Genomic DNA, 19,632 nt, shown 5'->3' on the forward strand with positions numbered 1-19,632 from the left:
CAAAATGGTTCACAACCAAAAAGGTCACAATCACTCCAGGCCAGAGAAAGGACATCTTAGTTCTCTGCTACCAGTGGGACTGAGAATATAACCTGAGCTATGATTAGGCCAATCTTTTCAAATCTTGGTCTCTCCATTTTTAAAAAAATGAATATACTTGACTCAGTTGCCCCTCCCTAACAAGCATAATTTACCAAGGTGGGCCAGCCACTTAGAGCACTTTTGCAGAGGTCTTGCAAAAGTACAAGACCAGTACACTGCCATAGAGTCAGTGGTCTTCAATCCAAGTGAGAGAAATTTCCAGTTAACTTTGGCACCAAAGAAGTCAAGATAAAACGTTCTACTAAAATGCTAAGTAAGTAAAATCATCCCTTTATGCATCCTGTATTTAATCCAGAATTAAGCACATTTCCTACTAAGCAGTACTTTGAGAAACATAATCATTTACATACCCAAAATACTTTTAAGTTGTCAACAAAAATATTTACCAATTTTACTCTACTCAGTTAAGTTATTGTCTTGCTAAAGATAAAAATGTATAGAGAGCTGAGAAAGCTCATTATTTCTGGTATTGTTTGATCATATTCCACCAGTTACATTTAGGTTTCTTTCCTCAGCTCCTATTCTGGGGGAAAAAAACAAAACTAAACTAAAGGAATTGAAATGACTAGAAGGCTCCCCTTTTTTAAAATGAAGTGCTAAAAAAAAAAAGAAATTGGCTTAATTTCACATTTCCAACTTAAAAATTTTATTGTTTGTTAAACTAACATCAATTTATACACATCACAGTACACTGTAAGATAAAATGTTAACTCTTCTGCCAGTCACTGTGTCTCGGAAAGTGGATCACACTGGACTACAGCTGTCACTACGTTGCTTTGTAAACACAATAATGTACAAAGACAGCACAAATCCAACAGCACATGCTGCGACCAAAACCTTTTCCGTGGACCTGAGAAAGCTTTCCAACGTATTCGATGGGAAACGAGCATCAGACAAGGAGCCGGGTCCGATCTGCTGACATCCTGCGTCGCCTTCAAGGGCTCAGCTTGGCCAGGTGAGTCATTCAAGTCCTTCAGTCTCAGGACGCGTGTAATAACGGGGACAGAAACGGTCAAACGCGACGCCAAAGCCTAAGTAAGATTTTACTAAGTAAGTAAGGTCTGTTGCTTCGCTCCTGGCACCCCATTAAGTCCTCGCCCCGTGGGCCACCGGAACTCCAGGATCTTCAGAAGCGTCGCTGGGCTCTGGTACCTCTTCCAGCAACATCCGTCTCAACCACCGGTCCGCGCTGGTCTCCTGCCTAAAGAAGCACCAAATGACCAGAGCCATGAGGGACAGGCTGAAGGGCAGCACCACCCACCAGGGCCGCTGCTGCTCGGTTCCCAGGGACTGCTTCACTGTCCAGCGGAGCGGCGCGGCTCTGCTGGAGGAAAACCGAAGGGGACGGTGAGGGTCATCCTCTTCGTCGCCCTCGGCCGCCAGCTGGGCTCGAGTCCGGCCGCTGGGCGGCGGAGGCGGGCTTCGGGAAGCCCAGCGCACGAGCCTCAGCGCCTGGAACGCCCTGGAAGAGAGAAAGCAGTGAGCGCGCGCGCCCGCCCCTTCCGCCCGAGGTCCCACCTAGACCCCGCGCAGCTCACCCGGCAGCCGGCGCGCACAGAACGCCGCTCATCGCGACCCCGGCTCCGCGTTCGGCGCCGCGGCGCGCCGTAGTCCTGTCACTTCCGTCGCGCGAAGCCGGAAGTTGGGTGCTGTTCCGGGCCTCCGCTCACGACTACAGAACGTGGGTCCCCGCTCGCGCAGCGGAAATGACTCATCCTCCTGCAGCCTCTTCCGTCGCAGACCCGCCCCCGGCCGGCCGCGCGGGCATGCCGGGAAATGTAGTTCGCGGCCGGCCCGAGGCAGCACTAGCCTTCCTCTCGCTGGGCTTGCGCCCCAGGCCTGAGGCCCATCGGCGGGGACGGGGTGTTAGCGTGGTCCTCTGATGAGCTCGCCTCAGCACGGGTCCCCCGATAACGGCCCACACTACGCACCCTTCTCGCAGTGCCGGCGCAGCCCCGGACGCCTCTTCCCCTGGCCTCACACCGCTGTCTTGCTCTCTTCGTGGGACTTCAGCCATGTCCCGTAGACTAGTGTCCCTGGCCCCGGGGCCACACCCAGCCCTCAAGCTCTGCGGGCTCCGAGCTGCGCAGCCGTCGCCGCATATACACCATTCGCCCTGCAGGGCAGGTGCACTGCTCAGCCGCAGGGCCGTGGGCCCTCACCCACGGCACCAGGGCACACCCGTGGCCCTCCCCGCGGAGCCGGCGGGCACTCGGGCACGTCTCCCTCTTCAGGCCAGCGGGACCACCTGCGCAGGGCCCGGAGCGCCATTGTTGTGAATGGAGGCTACAGCGTGCTCCTCGGGGACCTTCCTGTCCACCTGCAGGAGTTAGATCGGGAGAGACAGCCCCGAGCTGTCTCGGGACTCCCTGTCTACCCTGCTCTCCAATCGGCTCCATAGAGGCAAACTGGCGCTGGGCCAGCTGAGCCGTGCTGTCTGGAGACCACATAGGAGGACCCAGGCATCACCATAGACTCTGTGGCGATGTGGGAATGTGCTGGGGTGGGGGTGAGGGGGCACTTGATGACAACATCAGATTACCAGGCCACCTTGTGACCTGTGACATTTGAAAAACAAAATGCACAACATGAGAGGGTGCTTTTTTTTTTTTTGGTCAGTTTTCCCTTAACTCCTTTCAGGGTGTGTTGAACGTCAGCGACTGCATTGGTTAGTAACTTCATTTTTGCAGAACCGGGTGGCGAGTGACAATCTTTGGTTGGCAGCTGTAATTTGCCGCCTCCCTGGTTCAGCACCTTTGCTTTGAGCTTATCCTGCACCTACTTTCTGGTGGGAGAAGCCACAGCCTCGGGGATCCCGCCACACCCCAGGAATGCTGGAGACACTTGAGCAAGGGCAGCGAACTGGAGGTGTTCCTAACTCAGCAGCACCTGGGAAGTCTCCCCACCCAGGGAAGCCCAACCCTGAACCCCTGGTGGCGGCTCAGCTCCAAACCCAGGGCTGTGTTCAGAGCTGCTGTGTCAACAGAGGCGCCTATGTGCTCACGGCCTCCTCACTGGGCTCCGCCCCACGTGTTCCACCCCAGAACCCCACCCAGAGTCACTGCCAAACCAGTTCAGCCACAGGGAACCCCAGGAGCACGGCTATGGGCAGGAGGATGGACCACAGTCATTCTGGTGTGCAGCCTGTAGGGCTTCCTGGAGGAGGTGAACATAACCTGAGGAGGTAACCTCAGGAGGACCCTGAGGTTAGGGGTGGAGCTGCTGACTGCAACTGATGCAACCACCTGGTTGGTCTGCTTTCAGGCATCTGGGCACAAGCTGCCCTGGGCCAGCAGAGGGGGCCCAGAGCTGGGGGGGTGGTCAAGGGCAGGGGCTGGTGGGGGGTCAGGGACCCCACCCCCGGGCAAGGCAGCCTCTAAAGGGTCACTAAAACTGTCTTGATGACTGCCTTGGATGCGTGACAGAAATTAGACACCTGGACAGGTGCCCCTTGAGCCTCTGCTTCCTCAGCTGTAAAATGGGCATCTCCTGTCCTTCATGGCTGCTTCCAGGACTGGACCTCTGCCTGAGGGGCCCTCAGCAGGCCCCGGGGCAGCTGTTAATGTTAATGGGACAGCATGCAAATATCTTTCCACCCTGAAGCAATGGATGTTCCCTTACAGCCACCAGGCTCCTAGGGTGCTCTGAGGTCAGAGTCCAGGAGGAGCAGTCCAGGCCATAACAAAGATTTAACAAATCTACATGTCCTCTGTGCCCAAGTCCTGCTGGCCGGGTCTCCATTCTAGGTGAAGGCATGATGCAAAGGACACGGGTTCTGTGGAGTCAGCAGGCCCTTATGTCTGGGAACTGGCCTAGGGCTCAGAGCTGGGCTCTCCCATGGGACAGAAACAACTTCAGAGAACATCCGTGTTGGACCAGGGCACTCCATGCCCACGGTGGCTCAAGACAATCACATCTGAACACAGACAAGACATGAATGTGACGTGGCCCAAACGTCAAAAAAAGACGAAGTACTCGATTCCTGGCTAATGGGAGGGACTCTGGTCATTCACCAGACGTGGCTGTCCTCCTTCTGGACAAGATGTATTAAGACGCTATACTACGGACTCCCCTGGTGGTTCCGTGGTTAAGAATCTGCCTTCCAGTGCAGGGGATGTGGGTTCAAACCCTGCCGGGAACTAAGCTCATACATGTTGGGTGGCAACTACTGAGCCCATGCACTCTAGAGCCTGTGCTCCACAACAAGAGAAGCCACTGCAAGGAGAAACCCAAGCACCACAATGAAGGGTCATCCTCACTCTCAGCAACGAGAGGAAGCCCGCAAGCAGTGAGGAGCCTGTGTGCCACGACAGAGACCCAGAGCAGCTAAAAAGAAATACAACTTTTAAGTGATGCTACACTGAACTGAACAATGTTCTTCCAAATTCTGACCCCCTGGAGCCCACCACATGATCCCTATTTGGAAAGGTCTTTGTGGATGTCATTAGTTAAAACTATGTCATATTGGATGGGATTTCCCAGGTGGGACTAGTGGTAAAGACCCCGTCTGCCCATGCAGGAGATGTAAGAGATTCGGGTTAGATTCCTGGGTCAGGAAGATCCCCTGGAGAAGGGAATGGCTACCCACTCCAGTATTCTTGTCTGGAAAATCCCACAGGCAGAGGAGCCTGGCAGGCTACAGTCCATGGGATCTCGAAGAGTCGGACACGATTGAAGTGACTTAGTACCCACATATGCATGTCATATTGGATAGGGTGGGCCCTGAATGGCGTCCTTATAAGAGGAGAAAAGACCCAGAGACACATGGGGAGAAGGCCATGCCACGAGGCAGGCGGAGACTGAAATGATGGAACTAAGAGCTGAGGAGTTGGGAGGATCCTGGCTGCACCAGAAGTTTAAAGAAAGGCCTGGAAGAGTTTCTTCTTCAGAGTCTTCATGGTTTCAGATATCTGGCGTCTGAAACTGTGAGAAAGGAACTCTGTTGTTTTAACTCCCCCTGCCCCGCCTCGTCAGCGATCCTTTGTTATAGCAGCCCCTGGAGATTCACAGCCCCCAGAGCACAGCCCCCACGCACACGCCACTGAACCCAGAGCCCTTTGTAAGGCCCGCCTCCTGAGACACCTGCACTGCAGGCTGTGAGCTCTCCCTGCTGAAACCCACTTGTTCAGCGACATGTGTGTCCCCTCCGGCCTCTGGCCGGAGCATCTGCTGGTGACAGCAGCCCCAAATGCTGAGGTTTGCTTGACTCTCCAAAGTGGGGGAGCCCCAACAGGAAAACCACAACCAGATGCTCCTGGGGCCACCCCCAGAGCGTCTCCAGGACCCTCCGCTTCCTGACCCCAGCAATCTCGGCAGGGCGCTGGGTGACAGGTGCCCCACACTGGCAGCGATGCCCCCGCCCCTCCGGGACATAAACCAACACCTCAGCCTTCATTATCTCTAAGCACACAGAGCAACCTCACACGGGCCTGACGTTCCACTAACAGGAGGGAGGCTGCCGCCCGGTGTGCCCGATGGCGGGAGTAATTTACTGTAGCGCCACTTGAGAGCTGGCATATTGGACCTATTGATTTTCCCTGGGAAGATCAATACAGGGTGCGTGGGGACAGGCAGGGCCACCGCCTTTGGAAAAGCAGAGCTCGTCTCCCGGGGGCCGAGGCCTGAGAGCAGAGGTGGGGGCGGGTGGGCCCAGGGCTGTGAAGGCCCCGCGCCGCCCATGACGGGGGCCGGCTGGGAGCAGGTGCCGGGGGGCCAGGCAGCCTGAGTGCCTTGGCCCCCGGCCCACTCAAGGGTGCCAAGGGTCAGGGGGCTTGGAGGCAACTCCTTTCCTTGGCTCGAGGCCCCCTCCCCGGTTCAAAGCCAGCAGGGACTCTCTGCTTCCATCGCCCCATGTCCCCTCACCCCGCGCTTGGACCCTCCACCTTCCCCCTGTGAATCACAGCCGGTGGGGTAACTCAGGGCCGCCTCCTGCCTCAGGGTCCTTCGCTCAGTCAGTCCTGCTGGGTCCCTCTGCCAGGTAAGGCTTCGGCAGTTCCCAGGGGAAGGGAGTGGGCATCCTCGGGGCCATCCGTCAGCCGACCACGGGGTGCCGGCTCCCGGCTACCTGGGTCCTCGCCAGGCCGTCTCCTCTGCTGGAGCGCCTTCACTCCCCCGGCTCGGCTGGGGGAGCTCCTGCCCCCTCAGCACCCGCAGACCCCCTCCTTGGTGAAGCCCCCCTCTGGTCACATGGCAGGACCTTCTCCAGGGCATGGCTGCACCTCACCTTCCTCAGCCCGGGCCCCCCCAGCTAGGGGCCCGGCACAGGCGAGGGCTGGAGACTGACCCACAGGCCCTCCTTGGACCTCCACCCAGATTGCAGTGCCCTCGCCACCCTGCGGGGCTGACCCAGTTGCCCCGGGGACTCCAGCCCCTTCCCAGGCCCAGGCCCTGGCTGTTCCCAACAGGCAGCGGTGGGCACTGCAGCTGGGGTCTGGGCAGATGCTGGGGTCCGGACCTCGGTCCTGGGCAGGTCATGGAGGGCGCTCCTTGGGGCTGTGTCTGGGCAGAGAGGGACGCTGGGGTCCCAGCCACCCTGGGCAGCCACTGGACGCCGAGCTCCAGCTTTCCTTGGCTCCTGCAAAGGCCCCCATGGGGCGGGTCACTGGCCTGGCCTGGGGTGGGTCACGGCCCTAGGGTAGAACTTTGCATGTCCTGTCACTTCCCTGAAGCCAGTCCTGAAGCCAGGCATTGGGCCCTCTAGGTGGCAGAGAAGTGACTGGCAGCTTTCAGTGGGACAAGTCCCCCCACAGTCCCCACTAGGACCCCCGTGGGATGGGAGGAGAGCTGCCCCCTTGGAGGGGGCACTGGAACCTGGAGCTGAAAGGCCCAGGGAGGAGGTGGACAGGTGAGGCCTGCAACCGGAGGGAGGTCTTGGGCTGTGAGTGGTCGTGGGGCCCAGGCTGGGAGGGGCTGCTGTCCTGTGCTCAGAACCTGGTCCCCGAGCAGTGGAGGCTTTGGGAGACCCCCCCACCCCCAGCACTGGGGCTGCTGTCTGGGAGGAAAGCACCCAGCTACGCCCATGCGTGGTGGGTGACGAGGTGGAACTGTGTCCCCCAAACCGTGTCCACATGGACCTCAGAAGGGACCCTCACATGGAAGGAGGGTCAGTGGGGTGAGATCAAGTCAGGGTGAGGTCAGAGGGACAGGAGTGGCCCGCAGTCCCAGGACAGGTGTTCTCGAAAGAGCAGGGAAGCTCGAACAGGACACAGGTGGGGTGGGGCGGCCCTGTGATGAGCGGAGCCTGGGAGCCTGGGATCACAGGCGACACCAGATGCCAGGAGGGAGCGGGGCGGGTGGGCTCCCCGCTAGAGCCTCGGGAAGGACCTTTCACTTCAGGCTGCTGGCCTCCAGGGCTGTGAGAGTCTCCCCCAGCTCTGCTCAGGCCCCCGGTTTGCTGGGAACTGACTGGGTGGCCCCGGACGTGAGTGCAGCAGCACATGGAGGGGGCAGGGAGGATGGGAAGATGCTGGGGTCTGGGCCTGGCTCCTGGGCGGGGGTTGGCGGGGTGGCAGGCCTTCTGGGGTCCTGCTTGCAGTGTTGACTGTAACTGCCCAGGAGACGTGGTGTGGACACACCTGGGTGGGACCCCGGAGCTGGAGGGGCTACCAAGTCCCTCAGAGGAGGACCCAGATGCCAGAGACGGAGGTGCCAAGGGCGAGGCCCTGGGGGTGGCGGGGGCTCCTCGGGGTTTGCTGCACATGCACCTGCAGCTCTGGAGCGGTGGGAGGTGGCGGGAGTGGCCCGGCTGGTGGTCCCTGGCCCTCCTGGGCTTTCAGGGCCACTGTTGGCCCAGAGCCCACTCACCCAGGACGCTGAGGAGGCAGGATGTCCTCTAGAGAAAGCTACTCCAGAAGTCAAAATAGCATGAAATTTAATTTTCCGCCTATTTGACAAGGCTGGGTCTGGGCCCCAATCAGCGGCTGAGATAAGGGTCCTCTGCCGGGTGTGAGCCAGCTGGGCGAGCGGCAAACACTCCAGCATCCCTGGGCAGGCTGAGGCTCCCCCCGCGGGGCCCTGGTTGCCGGGCGCTAAAGCAAACGGGCTCTATTTGCCCAGTCTGCGATGACAATGCAGTCATCAAATATTTGCTGGCCTGGCCGGCCACGGAGCTCAGCTATAAACGCTTGAGTCCAGGTGGAGGTGGGCCTGCCCAGTGGGAGCTGCAGGCTGCGGCAGGTAGGAGCCAGGCTGGGCGGCGGGCGGGCGCGGATGGCAGAAGAAGGCTGTGGGCTCCTCTGCCCAGGTGGTCTCTGCAGACCACCCACCCACTGGGAGGGGTCACCAGCAGGGTGGGGAGGGCCGGGTTCTTGAAGACAAGCCCAGGCCAGGGGGAGACAGGACACTCGAAGCTCGTCTCCCCACTAGCGGCCATCCGTACCCCAACACTGGGGCCACGGGACACTCAGGCCGTGAAGAGAGACCCCAGAACTTCGAGCAGATGGCAGGGGAAGGGGGCAGGGTAGGGGAGCTCCCTGACTCTGACTCCTCGCCCCTCCCCCACGCAAAGTGTGGTTTCCTGAAGCTGGAACCCCCTCCCTCTCTGAACCCCCTTCCCTTTCTTCCTGCCTCCTGCCAGGGCGCCCACCAGGAGGCCTCTTGGCCAAGGGCTGGCCCGCCTGCCTCCCTGAAGCAGAGGAGCTCGACCTGTCCCAGGGTGGGGGCCTCCCACATTCAGAATCAGCTCCCTGCGCCCACCACCCTGCCCGCAGCCCCCCTTGGCCTCCAACCTGTCAGTGACTTCCCCAGTCCTGCCTGCACCACCTCCCCACACCTAGCCTCAGGCTAGGGACACTCGAGGTGACCCCCCCTCCTCCCCACAGAGAGCACAGGGAAGCCTGGGGTGGTGGGGGTGGGGAAATGGCTCTGCCCTCCCCCAAAGGCCCCCCAGCGTCACCCTCATGGCCCCTGAAGTTCCCAGACTTCAAGGGACAGAGCAGCTGGGTCAAGGCGGCCAGGCCCGGCCTCCCAGGCTCAGCACTGGCGCCTCAGGCACAGGGGACCCTGCCAACATCAGACACTCATGGGGGCACCAAGGGGGGCCACGGCCCGTCACGCCCCAGGGCAGACACCGCGTCAGCCAGCCTGTGTGTTAGAGGCCACAGCAACCCTGAGTTGGGACAGCGCTCTGCGGACCCCAAACCCGCCCGCAGCCCAGCCTGGCCAGCTCCCTGCCCCCCGGCCCACTCCCATCTCTGAGGCGCTGTTTCAGGGGCACTGTTGCCAGCACCCCCCACAGTGGGGGATGAACCCACCCCTTGGGGTGACCGCAGCCTGCACGCCCCCTCCCGCCGCGCCCACCTGCCCGCGGGCCACCACCTGTCTCTCCCCAGACATCAGCCATCCCTGAGCTCGGCGCCCACCCCAAGCCTGCAGTGGCCCCCCCTAGGGGGGCTGGGGCTCCAACCACTACCCTGTCCCCTCTCTGCCTCCCTCCACAGCTGGCGCCCACTGCCCTGACGCTCTGCGAGGAGATGGCCGCGGGAGTCATCCGGCCGCTCTGTGACTTCCGGCTGCCCCTGCCAGCCCTCCGGCCCTTCCCGCCCCCAGCCCCGGAGCCCCCAGACACTTCCGAGGAGGAAGAGGAGGGGGAGGAGGAGGAGCTGGAGACCGAAGGGCCAGAGGGCCACAGCCCAGCCCCCCGCAGCCCAGGCTGGGCCCCTGAAGTGCTCCCCCAGGACCCCAGCAGCCCGGAGACGCCACTGCAGCTGTTGCGGTTCTCGGAGCTCATCAGCGGTGACATCCAGCGGTACTTTGGCCACAAGGACCGGGGGCAGGACCCCGATGCCTGTGACATCTACGCCGACGGCCGCCCGGCCAGCAGTTCGGCCAGGGAGCTCTCCTGCGCCGACCTGGTGCGCCCGGCCCATGGCACCCCCCCGGAAGACCATGAGGCCACCGAGCCCGGGGGCTGCTCCCCAGGGTGCCCTGAGGGGCAGGCGCGTGGGCCAGGCCTTGGAGGGGACGGGCTGCAGCTGCTGGGGCCCCTGGCCGAGCTCTTCGACTACGGGCTGCGGCAGTGCTTGGGGCCCCAGGCAGCGGGTGGCCGGCGACTCAGGCTGGAGCGCAAGTACGGCCACATCACCCCCATGACCCAGAGGAAGCTGCCCCCGTCCTTCTGGAGGGAGCCGGCGCCCAGTCCCCTGGGCCTGCTGCACCCCGGCACGCCCGACTTCAGCGACCTGCTGGCCAGCTGGTCGGCAGAGGCCGGGTCTGAGCTGCTGGGCGCAGGGGCCCCGGGCCTGGAGGAGGTGCAGCTGGCCGAGGCCTAGTGATTGCTCGAGGGTCAAGCCGAGGGCACCAGGCGTCTGGACTCGCTTTCCTGCTGAACTGGCAGGAGCCGGGGGACCCCCAGCCACGGCAGCCACCAGGACTTGGACCAGCTCAGGTGGGGGCTCCCCAGGCCAGGGCAGGGGTGAGCCGGGGCTGCCCAGGACTCTGCCCATAGGAGGGAGGGCGGGGCAGGAGCTGCAGCCCCTCGGAGGTGGGGGCTCGAGTCTACACACAGTGGGTGAGTCCCATGTCCCCCAGGCCAGCCCCTGAGGTTCCATCCAGTAATGTAGGGCCGCCCTCTGCGCTGCCCACCCGGCTGGCCCCAGGGCGGCCCCTCCTTGCAGTGCCCGCAGCACGCCAGGGCCAGCTACTGGGCTGAGAACTTTCTGGTGGGGCAGGGAGAGGGTGTCATCTTGGTGCGGAGCCAACGCCCGGGGGCCACAATGCTGTGGGAGGGAGGCCCCAGGGAGCCGTGGGGCCTGGGCTCGGTGGCTCTGGCTAGAACAGGGGTTCTAGAAGTCTTGGAAAGACCCTCTTGGTCATTCCTTTGCTCAGGGCCTCCTGACCGCCCCTGGGAGGGAACTCTGGACTCCGACAGGAATGGGGCGGGCACATTTATTTCTGGGAAACGGGCAGGGACAAGAGTCGGCAGGCAGGCTTCTGGCCGTGGGGCTTCTCCGGGGCCGCGCTCCTGGGTGTCTGCTTGGATGCCAGGTTCATGAGAACCGCCTTCCACTGTAGCCACCTGCCCAAGACACGGCTCAGGCCCGGGGCCCACCTCCATCCCCTGCCCTGAGGCCTCCCGTGAACCCAGACCTGCAGGTGCTCTGGAAGGCGGCTCCCACTGCCCACCTCACGGCCTGATACACGCCCCAGCGGTTCACAGGGACCACGTCGTCGGGGGCCACCTCCTTGACAAAGAGCTGCTGCCGCCCCAGGGATGTGGGGCCCCTCCTGCTGCCCAGCGTCGGGGCCCAGGGGCCCTCCTTGCTCCACAGGCGCAGCACGCTCTCCCGCAGGGTGGCCATCGCCTCTGCACGCTGTGGACACGGGAGTTGGACTAGACGGGGGGCCGCCAGTGTGGATTATCTCCCTCTGGACAAACCCGAGCCTTATCTGCCGGGAAACGCGGCTTGGGCCAGACACGCACACAGACAGACAGCTGCGCAGAAAGGAGAGCTAGGGGGTGACCGGGCTGGGGGTGGCGAGGGCAGCAGGGCGTCAGGCTCCGCACAGAGGAAGGCATGGGTGGCCCCCTGCAGGCCTGGGGGGCAGGAGCGCCCAGCTCGGGGGCCGCCTCTCACCAGCTTGGTTTCTGTATTAAACTTGAGATTCTGGATGGTCTTGTTGTCCTGGATGCTGGTCTCCAGTTTCATCATTTGGTTCTGAAACTAAACACGGCCCCCCATTTGTGGGCACAGACGCAGGGAGTCTGCAGTCCCGGGGAGTGGCCCCACCCCAGCCATTCGGGGCAGGAGGCACTCTCCCACGAGAGGGTCCTGGTCCCTGGGTGGGAGCCGGCAGCATCACTCTGCCCAGTGACAAGGCGGGATTCAGCAATTCTCAGGGCCGCTCTCTCCCGTGTGACCATGGACGTGCACCAGCACCCGGGATTCCACGTGGGAGCTCCCACTGGTACTCTCAGAGGTTGAGGGGTGCAGAGCCAGCAGCAGGACGCCTGGTTCCATGAGCCTTGCCCCCACCCACCAGGCGGCATCCTGGATCTGAGCCTCCCTGGTGGGGGGAAGTCTGCGTGGCCCCTGCCCCCGCCGAGTGTGCCAGCCCAGGGTACCGTGGCCAGCTTGCCCTGGATCTCGGCGATCTTGCGCCCGGGGTTGTCCTCTCTGAGCAGCTGCACGGAGGACAGCAGGGCAGCCAGCTCCTGCCTCACAGCCTCGACTGCCAGCTCTCTGTGGGCACAGAGGCGGGGCTGCTGGGCTCTGGGAGGGCCTGCGGGGGCACGCAGGGTGGCAGGGGGAGGAGGCCCTGGGCAGGGCAGGGGCGCTCAGCCTTGCTGCCCCTCCGGTGGGTCCTGGGGGGTCCCCAGGAGGTGACAGGGGGATGGCAGCCCCCAGCAGGACCCAAGCCCAAAGCTGGGCCAGGTGGGGCTAGGGAGGGCTCGGGACAGCCACAGGGGCGGGGACTTGGGGAGGATGCCCACCGTCAGGAGGCCCGGGAGGCCACAGGTGTTGCTAAGACGACTGTGCCCTGCTGGGGGGTGGGGGGGGCACCCCTGCCCTGAAGGCCCTGCCGGCCCTGTAGGCGCCGGGCCTCACCTGGCTGTGGCCTCGGCAGAGATCTTGCAGTCCGAGTCGCTCTTGTGAAGCACACACTTGTCAGTGACAGCCTCTATCTGAAACATGGAGCAGGCGGGCAGCTCAGGGCGGGCACGGCGGGAGGGGAGGCCGCCCGGCCCTCACCCACCTGCTGGGGCAGGCGGTCCAGTCGCTCCTGCACCTCCCGCAGGTGCGCCTCTGCCTCCTCTCGACAGCGCGTCAGGCCTTCCCGCCACCGCTGCTCTGCGGCTTCCCACTCATTCTGTGTCTGGGGGGGGCACCAGTGAGCGGGGGGGCACGGGTGGACGGACAGACACGGTCACCCCCACACAGCAGAGCTCCCAGAGGGCATGGGCACCCGCCCCAGGTCTGCGCAGGTCCACGCTGACTGGACACAGCCTGGCCTGGCCCACGGCGGGCCCGGAACTCCGGGCAGGGCCCCAGGCTGCGCAGAGCACACCCCTAACACGGCCAGGCCCGGCTCCCTGCCCCAGCGCCCACGAGCCTGTGCAGACAGGGACTGAAAACAGGCAGCCCGCCCCACCGCCAACGGGTGTTCACGTGTGCACACGTGTTCACAGCAGGACTGAGGGCATCAGAGCGCAGCAGCTCTGTCCATCCGCTGACAGATGGACAAGCTGTGGTCTGTCCATGGTGAGATGTCACAGCCGAGAAAAGGAGGCACGTGCTGACACACAGCGCGAATGGACCTTGGACACTGACGCTCAGTGAGAGGCACTCACAGAGGCCACAGACTGTTCGGTCGCATTTATGTGAAATGTTCAGAGCGGGCAGATCCACAGACAGAAGCAGATCAGTGCTTGCCCGGGGCTGGGGAGGGGGAGTGTCCGCGGACACACGGGGGTCCTTCAGAGGGGACGAAAGGTTCTAGAAGTGACCGTGGTAGTGCTTGTACAGCTCTGAATGCACAAAGAACCATGGAATCACACGCCCTGAAAAGCTGGGCTGTGTGGCCTGTGCCCTGAACCTCAATAAAACTGTTAGAGAAAGAAGATGGAGAATCCCAGGGAGGAGGCTGCTGCTCTGGCTGCTCTGTGGAGCCCATGCACTCTGGGCCTGGGGCCGTGGGGCCAGCAGCCAGGGCGGTGGGGCCCCTCCTGTCTGGGACACTCACCTCCCGCAGCCGCATGCTCAGAGTCTGCTCCTGCAGGTCCAGCCGCCAGCTCAGGGCCAGAAAGTGGTCACTCAGGTCCTTCACCTGCCTGACCAGCTCAGCCACGGACACCTCCAGGGCCTGGCTCTTCTCTCGGAGCTGTGGGGGCCGGGGCTGAGTGTGCCATCTGCCCTGAAGGGGGATCCTGAGAGCCTGCCCCCCGCCCGGCCGCCTCACCAGCTCCAGGGCGCCATGTGTCTCCTGCTGGGCCAGCTCCCCGGCCAGCTGCATGGCCTCCAGGTTCTCCTGCAGGTAGGTGGCCAGCTCCCCAGCCCGGCTGTCCTCCAACTGCCCCTTGGCATCCCTGGGGGTGGGTGCCACTGAGGGAGACTGACCCTCAGCCAAGGCTGGCCCCCAGCCTGGGCACTGGACCAGGGCCACTGGCTTCAGAGCCTTCCAGGAGGCCCCAGGGACGAGATGATGGGTGTCATCCCAGGGGCCACTAGACTGGGCTGTGTCCACCACCACTCAGAGCACCCTGCGAGGGACAGGCCGGGGTGTTGAGGGGAGCCCCCACTACAAGGCTGCCCCTCTGCCCTGGGGCACCATGCTAGGAGGACACCCGCCCCACCCAAGGGCCCGCTCAGACACCCACCAGGCCTTCTGCTCGGCCAGCAGGACACGGTTGAGCGACACCTGGTTCTGCTGCACGAACTCAGTCAGCTGGACCACAGCCTTGTCCAGGCCCCGGCACTGCTCCAGGAGGTGGCACCCTTCCTGCTGCCGGGCAGAGGGGGCCTGGCACACTGCCCCCCCAGGGCCCGCACGCGCTGTGCCTCCCACCTGGCCTCCCCACCCCCCACCTGGCACTGCCCGCCCCCCCACCTGGGCCTGCGCCTCCCTGCTGCCTGGCAACGAGCCCAGCCTCTTGCCTAGCACTGCTCCCCCCCCAACCCAGTACCGCCCCTCCCCTGGCCCTGCCCTTCCCCCAGCACCGCCCCTCCCCCACCTGGCACCACCCCTCCCCCGGCCCTGCCCCTCCCCCTGGCACTGCCCCTCCCCCATCTGGCACTCTCCCTCCCCCACCTGGCACTGGCCCTGCTGGGCCCGCACGCGCTCCGTGTCCAGCTCCTGCAGCTGTCGCCACCTGCCCTCCAGCTCCTCCCGCAGGGCACTCTCCGCCCACAGCCGTGCACTCTCTGAGGCCTTCATCCTCTGCAGCAGCCAGTGGCCATGAGCCCAGGGCGTGGGGAGCACAGCCGCCCCCCCTCCTCCCTCAGGCGCCCACCTTCTCCAGGGCCAGGAAGCTCTTCTGCAGGAAGCCGCACAGCCTGGCCTCCCTCTTGAGGAAGCGGAGGCTCATCTCCTCCCCTAGCTTGGTCATCTGGGCCTGTGGGCGGGGTCCACGCGGTTGCCATGGCTGTGGGCATCCCGCACGCCTGCCCCCTCGCCCACATTGCCATGCTGTCCTCTGTCCATCCTTCTCTGTCAGAGGCAGCCCTGGTCCCTGCACCTGCAAGGCCAGGCCTGTCACACCCTCCAGAGGACGGCAGGCAGGCAGGCGGGGCCCTGGTCTGAAAGGGCTATGAAGGGGCCCAGGACACACGTGATCCCCACAGTAACCCTCAGACCCCCGGGCCAAGGGACACGGCAGACCAGCCACCGATTCCACCCCTGCCAGGACCTTGGTGTCCGTTTGAGCACGGGTGCACACACACAAACATGTGTACACACACACGTTCACTTGCACACTGCCTGTTCTCATCCCCAGGCCCAGGGAGGAGGCCCTTCCCTTTCTCCCTCCATTGCTCCCTTCCTGTCTTGCCAGGGATCTGGGTGCAGCCCCGCCCAGTGCCCCCCCTCACACGCCCACAGGCACGAAGCACCCTCTCCTTTAAGGCCGGGAGGGCCACCCCCAGTCCAGGGCAGGTGTGCCCTGAGCCCACACGGGCCTCCCCGCCCCATGCAGGCTGACCCAGAGCCAGGCTCGGCTGCTTCTGTAAAGAACCAGGAGGCAGACGGTCGGGTCAATGGGCCCAGGGTCTCTGTCACAACCGTCCAGCTTCGTGGCTCCCGCACCAGAGCAGCCGTGGGCAATAGTAGACAGATGATCATGGGCCGAGGAGCGCACTCAGTGCCCCGGGGTGCACTAGGGGAGCAGTGGGTCAGCCGGGGGTGGGGAACCCTGGGCCCCAGCGCTGCCCGGAGCACCTGCCTCTTGATGGGGCCCGCACACCGCCTTCCCACAGGGCCGCGGCGGGGTGGCAGGCAGCGGGGCAGCTGAGCTATGCAGGCAGCAGCTGGGGACGTGGCGTGGGCCTGGTCTCTATTTGCAAGCTGCAGAGACTGGGCCAGAGGCGCACGGCCCCGGTCCCACCTTCTAGGCCACGTGCACTGGCCCAGCAGCAGGCCTACCAGCATATGTGTGTCCACGTGTGGGGGTGGAGCATGGGGAAGGGCCTCAGGGTATGAGCTTCTGTTTCCTGGTCCAGGGGCTGGTCCCTCGGGATGGGGAGGTGCACGTTATGGACTTTCTTTGGGGGAGGATGTGCTCCATCTCATGGCCATAGTGGTAGGCGCCAGCCACAGGCAGCCACAGGGCACGGTGACCCGGCTCTTGTGACCAAGGAGCTGACATACAGAGACCCCCGTGGCCAGTGGCCACCATGGTGGACAGCATAGGTCTTGGGGGTTGGCCCAGGTCCAAACACACGGACAGAACCAAAAAAGAGCCGGGGAAAGGAAGAGCCCGCCAACAGAGGAGACGCCGGCTGGGAGGGGTCCGGTGTGGACCAGCTCACTGGCAGCTCATCGGTTGCTCAGACTCCTGGGCCGGGCCTGGGCCTCCCGGGTACCTGCATCCTGGCCACCTGGTGGTCCAGCTTCTGGCCCGCCTCCTCCTGGCTCTTCTGCAGGGCCCCACAGGCCACCTCACGGTCCTGCTCCTCCTGCTTCAGCTTCCCGGTCAGCTCGGACAGCCTGGGGGCAATGGCTGCAGGTGACTGCAGCCCAGCCGGCCGGGGAGACTTGGGGGGCCCCAGGGATGCTGCAGGGGCCTGGACACCGAGTCCTTCTCAGGCCTGAGCCTGTATCCGTGGGGCAGAGACTGATCCATGGGCTGGCAGAGCAGGGGGTCCAACCTCACCGGGGTAACCGTTCTCGAGAGGCCAGAAGCCCAGTACGTGTCCCCCAGCACCCCCATTCCGGGATGGTGAGAGCTGGGCTCCTTCTGAGCGTGATGATGGGGGAGGGGAGGGGTGGGGACCCTGGGCTCGAGTCTCTTTTCCCCACAGAGGGCCCACAGGGGTTCTGAAGCCTCCAGTCAACCAGCAGGTTGGCACCCAGGGCAGGGGGGACGCCTACCCTGCCATGGGACACCCCCACGACCACTCGTCAGGTCCAGAGACCGCCTCCCGAGGGGCCCACCTGAGGCTGGTCTCCTGCTCGGCGCCCTTCCGCTCAGAGTCCTGGAGCGCCTGCTTCCTCCGGACCTGGGTCAGGGCCTCCCGGACTTCCACCAGCCTGGCACACAAGAGGCACCTCTGTCTGGAGCCTGGGGCCCGCCCGCCCCCTCCCAGCGGCCAGGAGCAGGCTGGGCAGCCTTCAGGGTGGGGGCCTGGCCAAGCCTCAGCCCCCTTCCCGGGCTCCCGGGCTCCCGGGCTCCCGGGCTCCCGGGCTCTAGCAACCAGGCCTTCTTGAGCGGAGCTGCGGACGGATTTGCTAACCCGAGCAAGACGCCACGTTGGAGGGAACCAAAGCCCGGGGCTGGGGCCCGCGCTGGCCGGGCAGCAGCGGCTGCTTCCCCAAAGCCCCTCTTCCTCCCCCAGGCCTGCTCCGTGAGTGGGGGGTACGGGGGGTGGTACCTCTTGTCCAGAGCCTGCATCTGGTTCTGCTGCTGTGGGCCAGGGAGCTGTGAGGCGGAGACGCGGGCTGAGTGCAGCCGGGGCCTTGGAGCTGGACCCCGGGGGTTGTCAGAGTGCTGGGCCTGGGCTGAGTGGAGCTCAGGGTCCAGGGAGGCGATGCCCCCAGGCCTTGGGACACGCCCCACCTGGACGGCTTCCTTCTTGGGGGCTGGAACCGCCTGCCGCGCCTCCAGCTGCAGCCTCTTCAGCTGTGTGTCCTGCAGCTGCAGGCAGGCCCGCACCTGGAGCAGCTCCTGCAGCAGGCTCAGTGTGGCGTGCTCACAGCGGGCCCTGTGTCCCCGCAGGGACGCCACCTCGGCCTGCAGGCCGGCCACCCTGCGGGGCGAGGAGCAGGCCGAGTCGGCCGTCTGTGTGGGGTGACAGTCCCGACTGCGAGGCTGCCCCTCCTGCCCCAGGGGCTCACCACTGCTCCAGCTGCTTCCAGCGCTTCAGGGTGCCCTGCTCTGGGTTGGATGCATCAGACGGCAGGCGGCTGCACGCATCCTTCTCCGAGACCTCCTCTGGGCTCAGGGACTCGGGGCTGGCCAACTCTTCCTCCAGGAGCCCCAGGTCCTCCGGGGCGATGGTGCTCAGCTGGGAGGGCAGCGAGGCCTCGGATGAGGGGCTGCTGTCTGTCCGGTCTATGAGAAGGTAACTTGGGGTTCGCCTTTGGGGCTGACGGGGGAGTTGCTCCCAGATGGACCCCAGACCCTGCTGCGGGCACCCGCTGCGCTCACCATGGCTCATCCCGCTAGGCCACACAGGAAGGGCTCACCGAGGGCCCAGGGAGGGCTCGGCTCTCGCCGTCCACACAGGACACTCAGGCTCAGAGAGGTCCAGGCCCCACCTGAGGACACATAGCGCTGGACAGCAAAAGCGGGACAGTGCCTGCCAGCCCGAGGGCGGCCTGGGCTGTGAGGGGACCTGGGGGTCTCACGGGGCACAGAAGCTCTCACCTGGCGGTACCCCCAGCTCCAGCCGCAACTCACAGCTTCACCTGCAGCCCCGCTTGTGGTCGGCCTGCTGCCAGGAGGCCTGGGCCTCGCGCCCCGCAGCAGCCCAGAGTTGGCCCCGGGCGTGGGGGTGAGGGGCAGGGAGGATGGTGGGGAGTCAGAGCCGGAAGCTCTGGGGTCGGGGAGCACGTGGGGCGCAAAGAGGCCACCCTGCCCTCACATTCCTCCTTCCGGGACAAAACCAAGGTTGGAGGGCAGCAGGGCTCTGCCGGAACCTTCTCCTCAGCAGAACCTCCTGACTTCACGGCCCAACTGCCAGTGGAACCTGAGCCCTCAGCTTCCCCGTCCCAGTGAGGCCGCCCCAACTGCCCACTCTCAGAAGGCCCTGAGGGAACGCCCCTCTGCTGGTTGGGGGAGTGGCTGCCAGCCACTGGGTCAGCCTGGGAGGCCCTAGCCCAGTGGGAGGGGCGGCCTGGAAGCGATCACCCGCCCTGTGGGCAGGGAGCCTGAGCGGGGAGGCTGGAGGCCAGGGCCACACCAAGCACAGGTGGGCGGCCAGGCCGGAGGCACGGGGCCACGGGGGCGACAGGGCGGGGTTGGGGCAGGCCACCCGGAGGGCGCGGCCGTAGGGGAGGCGCAGCCCCGCGAGGAAGGGCAGGCTGAGCAGACCTGCAGCCTGCTCTAAGGGGGTAACTAACATGCCCCCCAGTCCCTCACTCGATGTCAACGCCCGGCTACAGGACAGCGCCCGCCCTCTCCTCGCGCCTCAGCCTGCAGCCCAGTGCCGGGGGGGGGGGGGGGGGTGTGCCGCGTCAGGCTTCAGGCCCGTGTGGACACTCAGGGCCCCTCACCCCACCCAGGTGGTCCCCCTCCCACTGTTGCCAGACCTGCCCACGAGGGATTGGGGGGCTTCCCTGTGACAAGGTGTCTGTGTCAAAGGGGACCCCTCCCCAGGGAGCCCGACGCCCTGCGGCCACATCACACACCCTGGAGGCCGGCAGATGAGGGACAGGGTG

The 19,632-nt window shown here is 64.3% G+C and overlaps 3 protein-coding genes across 10 annotated transcripts; 1 reads left to right on the forward strand and 2 right to left on the reverse strand.

Moving 5' to 3' along the window:
• Positions 1-724: 724 nt before the first annotated feature.
• Positions 725-1,767, reverse strand: UQCC4 (ubiquinol-cytochrome c reductase complex assembly factor 4). The gene is made up of 2 exons (XM_065920245.1): positions 1,641-1,767; positions 725-1,564 (listed from the first exon to the last, which is right to left on the reverse strand). Exons 1-2 carry the CDS (start codon positions 1,670-1,672, stop codon positions 1,189-1,191), a joined length of 408 nt encoding a protein of 135 aa, XP_065776317.1. The 5' UTR covers positions 1,673-1,767; the 3' UTR covers positions 725-1,188.
• Positions 1,768-9,572: 7,805 nt separating this feature from the next.
• Positions 9,573-10,691, forward strand: PERCC1 (proline and glutamate rich with coiled coil 1). The gene has a single exon (XM_065923983.1). It carries the CDS (start codon positions 9,573-9,575, stop codon positions 10,368-10,370), a length of 798 nt encoding a protein of 265 aa, XP_065780055.1. The 3' UTR covers positions 10,371-10,691.
• A 206-nt stretch (positions 10,692-10,897) lies between these two features.
• On the reverse strand, positions 10,898-18,929 carry CCDC154 (coiled-coil domain containing 154). 8 transcript variants are annotated; one of them, XM_065923982.1, is made up of 18 exons: positions 18,620-18,929; positions 18,401-18,510; positions 18,088-18,304; positions 17,810-17,999; positions 17,625-17,671; positions 17,188-17,283; positions 16,617-16,740; positions 15,050-15,151; positions 14,848-14,976; positions 14,417-14,541; positions 13,999-14,125; positions 13,783-13,920; positions 12,796-12,915; positions 12,648-12,724; positions 12,164-12,281; positions 11,676-11,762; positions 11,224-11,411; positions 10,901-11,116 (listed from the first exon to the last, which is right to left on the reverse strand). In XM_065923982.1, the coding sequence occupies exons 2-18, from the start codon at positions 18,408-18,410 to the stop codon at positions 10,987-10,989; spliced, it is 2,025 nt and encodes a 674-aa protein (XP_065780054.1). In that variant the 5' UTR covers positions 18,411-18,510; positions 18,620-18,929; the 3' UTR covers positions 10,901-10,986. The 8 variants fall into 8 exon arrangements, 4 of the variants coding, with proteins under 4 accessions (XP_065780053.1, XP_065780052.1, XP_065780054.1 ...); XM_065923981.1 differs by having other exon boundaries at positions 10,898-11,116; positions 14,417-14,538; positions 17,625-17,999; XM_065923980.1 differs by having other exon boundaries at positions 10,898-11,116; positions 17,625-17,999.
• Positions 18,930-19,632: the final 703 nt, after the last annotated feature.

The sequence above is a fragment of the Muntiacus reevesi genome, chromosome 2 (genome assembly GCF_963930625.1).
Source record: "Muntiacus reevesi chromosome 2, mMunRee1.1, whole genome shotgun sequence".
NCBI classification, from domain to species: domain Eukaryota; kingdom Metazoa; phylum Chordata; class Mammalia; order Artiodactyla; family Cervidae; genus Muntiacus; species Muntiacus reevesi.